Raw genomic sequence first — 10,130 nt, forward strand, 5'->3', positions numbered from 1 at the left:
TGCATATAAATTTTCGAACGGATTCGATCTCTCTATCAATTGATCTAAAATACTATATATTTTTAATATTTATTGAACAGTTGAATTTTTTTTACATTAAACAAGTAGTTAGACATTTTAATTTACATCAAATTTGACATCCATTATTTATATGAATGAAATATAAATGTGATGATTGGTTTATTAAAATATTAATCATACAAAGATATACAAAAGATGTAAACTATACAAAAGGATGTAAACTACTTTAGTTTTACACATGTCTAAGTGGATCTTTCCTTGTAGTATATAATTATTACCAAAACTATTAATACATATATATAAATATTATTATATTATAAATTATATTAAAATATACAATATTATATAATATTATAATATAATGACACTGAAAATCTTTGGGGCGTTATAACTTCTTCCCTTTTAAAAAATTTCACCCTTGAAATTTACGTAAGTTGAAAAGCCACGGATGTTATTGTCTCATCGCCTTCTTACTCTCCCAAGCGACATCTTCGACCTTATTATTTCTCCATAATGCTTTCTTCAATTATATGTGTTAGATCTTCAGTTCTTTAATCTCTCGAGCTAAAATTTTGATATATTCTTCATCATAAGTCAAAGCATATAGAATCTCAATTGTCTCAAGAGTAATGACATGATAAGGGTCTAGCTGATACTTTCTCAACATTGACACATGAAGAACATTATAAATCCTCTCCAAGTTGGGTGATAAAAGTCAATCAATATGCCATAGGGCATATCCGCTCAATTATCTCATATAGTTCAATGAAATTTAGGCTTAATTTTCCTTTCATGCCAAACAGGAGGACATTCTTCAATGAAAACACTTTTAAGAATGCATTTTCACTACCATTGTAGCCTATGTCCTTTCTTTTCAAGTTTACATAACGCTTTTGCTTGTCAGAAACTGCTTTCAAATTATCCTTAATTATCTTCACTTTTTCTTCAATCTCTCAGATCAAGTTTGGGCCAACTATCTTGATTTCACTCAACTTTGTCCAACACAAGGGAGCCCACACTTTCTACCATATATTGCTCTATAAAGCGCTACTTGAATACTTGTCTAGTAGTTGTTATCATAAGCAAATCCCATAGATGGTAGATGCTTTTTTCAACTCCCTACAAACTCAATAAGAAAACTTCTCAACATGTCTTCCCGTATCTAAATAATTCACTCAATTAACCACCCATTCGAGGGTGAAAAGTTATGCTAAGATTGAATTACCTACACAAAGTTTCATGAAGTTTTCCCCAAAGTCTCGTAATAAAACATGGATCTCTATTAGAAATAATGGAGGTTTACAATTTTGGTCATAATCTTAAATTTAAAAAATCACCTAAAATTTATTTACACTAAATTCTATTGACATGTCATATTTAAAATGAACATAGATTCATAATTCGATCATTTATTTTAAATGTATTCTTGGTCATATCTGAATGACATTTGACACCTAAAATGATAATTAAATTGATGAAAAAACTTGACTATATGTGTTTAAAAGTTTAAAAATCAATTAAATGTATGAACAATAATTTGTAAAACGTTTGATTAAATTTACCTTTAACAAATATATACTAAATTGATTTTTGAAACTATTATTTTTTTTACGAAAAAGTGATATTATATAAACAATTTTAATAAGGGTAAATTACACCAACAGTCACTCAACTTTGAGCAGCTGACAAAACAATTATTCTAGTTTCAATTCAGTCACACAACTTTCGAAAAATAACAAAACAATCACTAACGTTATTAAAAAGTAACAAATCAGTTACCCATTAACATTTCCCGTCACTGTCTTAACAGAACTATTGACGTGGCTAGTTCACTTGCCACGTTGGAGGAACAGTCAAAGGGTCAAACTTTACACGAGTTTAGGGAAAAAATCAAAATAGGTGGGTTGGTTTAGGGTAAAAAAACACAAATTGATTGTGATTAAGGGGAGGAAAAGATTGGTATTTTTCATCTACAATTTGTTTGGTTAGAAACTGATTAACAAGGTTATAAATCGATTGGTATTTGGTATTTTTCATCTGTAATTTGCATTTCACTTTGTTGTGAGATTTCCCACTTCAAGATCTCATCTTTTTTTCTTGCCCAAAGTTGCCCAAATTTTTATAGTATTGGTTAGATTTTAGGAGGAATCTACAACTTTGGGCAAGAAAAAAGATGAGATCTTAAAGTGGAAATCTCACGACAAAGTAAAATGCAAATTGCAGATGAAAGTTAAAATAAGAATCATGGTCAAATCTCCATTTTTTCTATTCTTCTTCTTCTCCTCCTCCGCTTCTTTTTTTTTTTCTCTTTTTCTTCTTCTACTGTCTAAACCTTAAACTGGTGCTAAAAGAGGTAGTTTAAATTGGTGCTTAATGTCCAGCTAATTGGTTAATGACAATAAGGATCCATTAACTGCCTTGTCACTTTTCCGTTACGTTTGTAACAGAAAATGGTTAAAAGGATTGTTTTGTTATTTTTCAAAAATTGAGTGACTAAATTGAAACCAGGGTGATTGTTTGTCAACTGCATTAACATTGAGTGACTGTCGGTGGAATTTACCCTTTTAATAAAAACAAGAAATGGTAAAATGAAGCTTTAGAATTGAGAGTATACCGCGCACAAGTGCTGTTATTGAGAAGAATGGTGGCAGTACTCAGGGCTAAAGGATTCCACAAGCATTTTAGATGTGATTAGTTGGGTGGGAAAGTTAAAAGAATAGAGGAAATAGAAAAAATAAATAAATTTTGAGTATGTTTGAGAGAATAGAAAATAATAAAAATGAGTATTTTCCATCTTAAGCATAAAAGTTAATTCTTTCAAATTAAAATGATGAAAAAAAAGGAAAAAATGTATATATTAATTCAAAATTTTACATTTTTCACATTATTTCTTTCTTTCATTTCGAAAAAAAAATTTCATTTTCATCTTTACATTCAAACACGACAATTGTCTTTCTAAATTTAAGTTGAGTTGAAAACAGAAAAGCAGGTTTACAGGCTGTACAGGAATATATAGATATATGTTTAGGACCCCACTCCCCTGCCCCTACAACATAGAAAATGGGCGCGGCAGGGTATATCCAAAATATTCCAAGAAGCAATGAGCCATATATCAACAAAACGATCCTTCTATTGAAAATCAGAGATGCTGTGGTTTAGAGGCGCAGTTTAGCCCACCCACTTCCACTTCGGTCTGTCACTTTTTCTTCTTTCTTCATCTCCACCCCATTTTATTTCTTCACAATTCACCACTTACCTCTTTTACATTAACCCTTTTAAAAGCGTTCAATGATCATAAAAATTGATTTAACATGAAATAATGAAATGAGAGGAAAAATACGCCAATGCTCAATCTCCTTGTCTCAGACGGAAACGAGCTTTCATTTAATAAATTAGTAAAAGCAAATTAGAACATTATCTATCCACTGAATTTTCTATCATCAAGTTGAAATAAAATAAAAAGGCAAGCCAAGAGATGTCCGTTTCACCCGCCCCCCATCCACATCCACAATGGTAGATACACCATACAAAAATGATTAAATAAATCGCTGGCACCGAATTCCACAGTACCAAACCAGTAATGCAGTTAATCTACTTTTCCAGAAATGATACCAAACCGGTAAAGAGATGCTTAATATACAATACATTAATAGCTTTGAACATCTGTAAATTAAGATTCTCATGCTTGGTGTCGACGTGGTAAGCTCTAAGCACCACTAAACAAAACAAATAGCATGCATGAAGGATGTACCAAGGCTTGGAGCTAGAAAATCCCATTATTTTTAGTATCTTCTAGATGCAAAATAGTGAAGATTCATTTTAGCATTGCCTAGATTCCAATCACAACCTAAAAAATTACAATGAACATTGATTAATCACGATAAACTCAGTTTTAAAACAGAAATCATATAGATAACATAAATGAACACAAATCCACAAAATCTACTACCTTCAGGGGAAGGTTACACATCATTCCAGAACACAACACCTGTTGCTGAACATTAGAGGAGAAACAAGCTCCTTTTGTTTCTCAATCTTCTTTTCTGAATCAACATGGGGAAAATCCCAACTCCATACCACCTCCGGGAAACTGCACATGATATCATTCTTGTTCATAGCATGGAATCAGTTCTTGCAGGCAACCTCCTGAAGAAATTGAGAGGCACTGAAGGAAGCTTATGGCGGAACCTTGGATGCCTCAAAATGTAAAATCCTGCTAGAAGAGCCACAACCTGGAAAGGTGTGACATACAAAACTATAGCAGCAACCAGACAGAAAATTACAAATAAAGCGGTGGCTCTTGGGTCTCTCCAGCTTAAAAGAGATTGCAGCCTCTCACCCTGTGTGGCTAAATCACCAACCACTGTCTGAATTCTCCCAGCAATACTTCTCAGTCGATCATATCTCATCCTGACAATATCTGATGGGCGGGAAGTAGGAAATGTGTCAAACTCTTCATCCAGTTCATCAGGATGTGCCGAATCTGCATGAGAAAGGCGTGTGTCCATGTGAGGAGGATGTCTTGGTCGCCATCTATAATACCAAACCCCAATCAAGAACAGGTAGAGGAAAATTGTAGGCAAAATAAGCTCTGGATAGAGGACCAGTATGATAAACAAGATGTGAATCAATACTGTTGTAATTGGGCTTTTCCAATTACATATCTGATCAAACCATTTTCCAACAGCAATTAACCCACCCAAAACATTCATAATTCTGAAAAAGTTGGCTTTGCTTCTCCTCATGCTCCACATGTGAGAACCAACATCTAGCATATACTCCACCACCTCTTTTCTCAATGGTGGCTCTGCTCGTCCTAGCCTCATTGACACAATCTGTGTGGCCTGGTGCCTCAAGCTATCGAGCTGGCTAACAGTCAATGGATGAAGGTAATGCATTTTTGGCAAGAGAGGATGTGAGTACATATGCATCATATTAAGCAAGGAAGAGCATGAGAACCTCACAGCCAAGTGAATTTCACCCATCTTTTTTACCCCGTTTGGATGTAGCACCAGAAGTGGATATGAGTGAGTATAAACCCGATCAGTTTCAAGAGTGGAGAGTCGAATTCTCACCTTCCCGATCTTAGTATCCTTTGCTCCTGCAGCCTTATCTCCTCCATGTAAATGGCAATTATCAAACACCCCAATAGTTATGACAGTACAAGGATCGAAAACCTCCCATGTATACTGTTCATTCCACTTGGGTGCAAAGCTATCGATGATTGTCCTTGTTCGTACCCATTTTTGACCATATTTTGCAACACAATAAGCATCAGTCGTCCCTCTTCCGTCTTTATTCTTCATTGGCATTAGGCCATGTGCATTAAGAATCCCCAATTCCAGAACCCCGATGCTAGACTTCCACAACTGTTTTGCAGTTGGCCTAAGATCACTACTGTAATGGGTAGACTCATCCAGAACATGATAGCCACCTTCCAAACAAATCCTCATATGAATTCTGCTAGCAAACTTGGTCTCTTTCTTCTTCTCTCCTTCTATAATAACATGCTTCTCAAGATTAAACCACCTACTATTCACAGGTTTATGATCAAGCCTCCTGTCTACATATTGTAAAGGAATTGCACACTTACCCAAAACTTCATCCTTATTAGGAGCAACCCTGTCTTCTACACTCAAAATTAGAGGCTCCTCAAAAGGTTCTGCTGCCACGAACATTAGATCCTCATTCCACATTGGATTAATACCCCTGGCCTGAGAAATCCTAGTCCTTAAAGCCTGATTTCCCAAAATAGCCTTCACAAAAACTTCAGGATACCGACCCTTGTCACCTGGCTGCAAATCCTGAGCCTCAATCACATTGACCCTCAAATACCAAAGCTTTGGAGAGAGATACACTTTAGATCGAATATTGGCCAGACCATCAGCTCCGCTAACAAAAGCAGCATCAGAATGCCACGCTTCAGGAAATGCTTCATCAGCTTGAGTTCCCATCCAAACAGCCAACATCAACTCCCCCTTAACCTTATTTCCCTGCCTATCCTCCAACCTATACCACTGCGGTGCCAGTGGACTATCTGGTGGAACCCTTTTGGGAATCTCATTGAGATCAAAGAAAACCTTCCCAATGAAGTCATCCTTCACAAAATCCTTGTCTTTAACTGTAACCTCAAGCAATGAAGCCTGAAGCCTATCTTTCGAAAATGCAAACACCTGATTCCACTCAGGATTCGACTTTTTCTCAAAAAAGCGAGTTTTACCCAAGTAGTTTCCAAGCTTAACCTCAACATAAGGATCGCAACTACCTGTAACATCTTTCCCTGGCAAATCCTTCGCCTTTACAACCCGTACATACAAGTATTGCATCTGCTCTACCAAGTCATAAGTACTAGTAAGCTTGTCACCACTGACCTTTCCACCACCAAGGTGGGGATTGGTCTCTTTGAGGGCGAAATCTTCAGGTGGAGGACGGGGCATCATCTTTGGAAACAAACAAAGAGACCCAAGAAAAACCTGGAAATAAAGTCCGATGGTTAACTACATATCCCCCCCCAAATAAAAGTTCAATATCACCCGTTAAATAACGAAAGAAGGAAAAATCAGTTCAAAAATTCAAATGTTTTGAAAGAACCTAAAAGATCGGAACAACATCGTCATTTAAAAATGGGGGGGGGGAACCCTGAGTTTCCCTAAATGCCATGGAAACTAAAAAAGAAGTGAAAAAGAAAGAGAATATCCAAAGATTCAACATTTAAAGCGACACCAAATATTATAAATGAAGTTACATCCAATTAATTATATGAACTCAAAACGACAATAGATTATACATAAGACGCAAAAACCAGTCATAGAAGGTAAGCATGGAAGACAGACATGCACGAAACTTACACCAGTTTTTTTAAGTGAGAAGCGTAAACAGACTGACTCCCTTTAAGCTTTCAGATCTGCCAACTTTGATTCCAGAAAAAGCATGAAAATATGAAAAATGAAGCTTTTAGATCCAACTACCAAGAGATGTTAAAAGCAGAGAAACTACAACTAATCTCTGTTTGGTTAGTAAAAAAATGCATGGAAAATATGTAGATGTCTAACTTGTTTTTTACTCTAAACTAACAGGTTAAAACAACCATCCTAAGTCATGGATCTGATCTCCACTTCCATAACCAAACCTTGTTCCATATTTGTGTCTATAACAACAAAGCAATCATCATTTACTTCTTACATCGACCCTTGCACAACTACAAAGACACTCCCCTTAAGAATATACCACACTCACCAACAAAATCAAAACAAGAAAAAACAAACACCAAAAAAGAAAAGATTCGCATATTCGGCTTGAGGATTTTATTTTTTAAAAAGATACCTACGATGAAAACAAAGTTTAATCGTAGAAGAAAAACATACTGAAATTTAGGGATGATCCAACGGTAGACGACGGCCGGCCTTTAAGTTTCGGGCTTAAGTTGTAAATTTAGAAATATCTAGTTTTTTTTTTTCTTTTTTTTGGAGAAATGGAGACCAAAACTGTAAAGTGGATGTCCAAAACAAGGGCTAGTGATAAGAGAAAAAGATTGGGCGGCGACCGACGGTAAGCGTGGTGGCTGACGGTGGTAAATAACAGCGCTGGAATTTGGAGAGTTCTGAGTTACTGATTTTCTAACTAGAAGGGTATAGAGAAAAAAGGAGAGTTAGAAAGAGAAAAATGAAAATACAGGACAACAAATAAAATATTTTTTGATTTTATAGTTAGGTTTAAAAAAAAAAAAAGCAGCAAACTTGATGGCGAACCCGAGGAAAAATGACCCGAGACCCGGGTCCATATGTAACAGCAAGAAAGAGAGAAGAGACAGGGAAGGTAGCGAAAAGAAAAAGGTCTACATGGGAAAAAAACAAACGTCAAAACTCTACTCTTCTAAAGACGTGAATGAGCGGTAAAAATTTAGGTGGGTTTTAAATAAAATTTTGATACGAAAGAAAGAAATTTATTTTTCTTTAAAATTCAATTTAAAAAAACAAATAAATGGAAAGGGCTCCCACAGGCAGCAGCATTGGCAATGAAGTTGCGACCACCACTACGACTCCAACTGCTGCACAATTGACGAGAGAGAAGGCAACAAAAACAAAAGAGTGAGAAGAAGAAAGCAAGTTTACAGGCTGTAAAGCAAGAAAAAATAATATAAAGAGACGCAGAAAAGAAAAAGAAAAGGTCCCCACTGCCCCTAGATTACAGTAATGGGGCAAAAGGGTAAGGGCACCATATCCAGAGAATTCCAAGAAGCTATGCCAATGACCCATTTTTCTACTTACATAGTGTCCTAGCGGTCAATTTTGGCTGTTAAATATCAGACAGGCTCCGGCTTAGAAGGCACTTTTTTAACCCATTCATTTCTTCTTTGCCTGCCCTGCCCATCCCCCACTTCTTCTATCTCATTTTATTTTATTTTTGTCGATATAAATATAAATATCTGAATATTTATAAATATAAATAAATAATATATTGGTTTTTTACTAATAAAAATAAAAGAGACAAGAGTAGAGCACAAGGAATATACGTATATGTCCTTGTCACTCGCTCCCCGAACACATCCACATCTACTATCTCATTAGCAAATGGGAAATATACCATAGAAGAACAAATCGCTGTCACCATGGCATATTCCAAAACCACCAATACAACAAATAATTCATCTGATTTATCTTTGAGGATCGCTTTCGTAATGAATCTAAATGGAAGCGTTTAAACTATTCGGGAATAAAAAAAAAAAAAACAAATCGAGCTCAATTACATCGACGATAGTCTCATCAGCAGATGATTGAAATTTAAAAAAGAAAAAAAAATTCTCTTCTTTCAAAACATTTTAAAGCTAAAAAAAAAAACAAAGAAAAAAAAAAGGGATAAGAACAAGAAAGCAAGAGAGAGAGAGAGAGTATTTGCTTTTGCTTTTGGTTGTCTTGGTTGGTTGGGATCTAATGAATCTGCTAGAGAATTTCACTCCCTCTCTATTTTCTTTTATCTCTGTATCTGTTTGGGTACAATAAAAGTGGGGCCACATTATTTTACGCCTTTTGTTTAAGGTGAATTGTCAGAATCAACCCCCTTGTGAAGAGTGGGAGTGGGACATGGATAAAAGTGATGTCATCTGAAACCATTTTTTTTCTTCTCCTCATATAATATTGGATCTCCTCGGATACTTTGTTTGGTTTAGGGGTAATGCTGGGAGTTCGCTACTTTTATACTCTTTTGACGTGTTTTTTATCGAGAATGGAATGTTTGAACTTTGAAGGTGGTTGTTTAAGCTATAACAATATATGTTTTTTTGTTTAACCTATAATATAATCCCCTCATTATGCGACTTCATGTGAATGTTTTGAAATATAAAATATCTATAGGCAGGGAGTGTTGGTTTAGTGCACCTACCGTATATTTTCTTTCTCTTTCCTTTTTTAACTTCTATCTAATCTATAATTTATCAATAATCTTTAACGGTGAGGATTTAATAAAAAAAATTATATAAAGTTTTTAATATTTTAAAAATAAATTTATTTATTTAAATAAATATATTGAAAGAATTTCAAAATCCGTAAATAATTTCAGGGTTTTAACAACTCAATTTTCTTTTCAAATTTCATTTAAGTATTGATTTTTAAAATTCTTCGTAATTTTAAGATAAAACTTAAATTTCAAAAATTATTTTTGTATATTTTAAAATTTTATTTTATTAAAACTACTTAGAAATTTTTATAAATATAATGATATCCATATTAAAATTTTTATACTTTTTATTTTATTTTATGATTCTTTTAAATTGTAAATTTTAATAATTTAATTATTTATTCAAACAAAGTAATCACAAATGATAGTATTTTGAATTAGTGTATTCTAAAATGTTAATGTTTTGAAAATCTTAAAATTTTAAAATTCTCTATTCAAACACGTCTGAAAGCATGAACTTGAAAATTCTTTTAAATTAACAATAATATTTTTTTATTTTCATCATATTATTAAATTGATATTTAAAATTATTATAATATTTAATTTATAATTATTAATTAAAATTATTAATATAAAATAAAATTTGTGATTAGAGTCGGGTAAGTGTATGGTTTTTCTCCACTACGCGCCACCACCATCGGCTTCTTCACACTGCA

General features: G+C 34.1%; 1 protein-coding gene across 3 annotated transcripts; it reads right to left on the reverse strand.

The window, feature by feature from the left end:
• Window positions 1-3,838: 3,838 nt before the first annotated feature.
• Window positions 3,839-8,101, reverse strand: LOC108456783 (FT-interacting protein 3). Of its 3 annotated transcripts, XM_017755447.2 has the most exons (3): window positions 7,386-8,101; window positions 6,870-6,932; window positions 3,839-6,494 (listed from the first exon to the last, which is right to left on the reverse strand). In XM_017755447.2, the coding sequence occupies exon 3, from the start codon at window positions 6,459-6,461 to the stop codon at window positions 4,134-4,136; it is 2,328 nt and encodes a 775-aa protein (XP_017610936.1). In that variant the 5' UTR covers window positions 6,462-6,494; window positions 6,870-6,932; window positions 7,386-8,101; the 3' UTR covers window positions 3,839-4,133. The 3 variants fall into 3 exon arrangements, with proteins under 3 accessions (XP_017610936.1, XP_017610935.1, XP_052874643.1); XM_017755446.2 differs by lacking the exon at window positions 6,870-6,932; XM_053018683.1 differs by having other exon boundaries at window positions 6,870-8,101.
• Between the last annotated feature and the right edge of the window lie 2,029 nt (window positions 8,102-10,130).

Source organism: Gossypium arboreum, chromosome 9, assembly GCF_025698485.1.
Source record: "Gossypium arboreum isolate Shixiya-1 chromosome 9, ASM2569848v2, whole genome shotgun sequence".
In the NCBI taxonomy this organism is placed as follows: Eukaryota; Viridiplantae; Streptophyta; class Magnoliopsida; order Malvales; family Malvaceae; genus Gossypium; species Gossypium arboreum.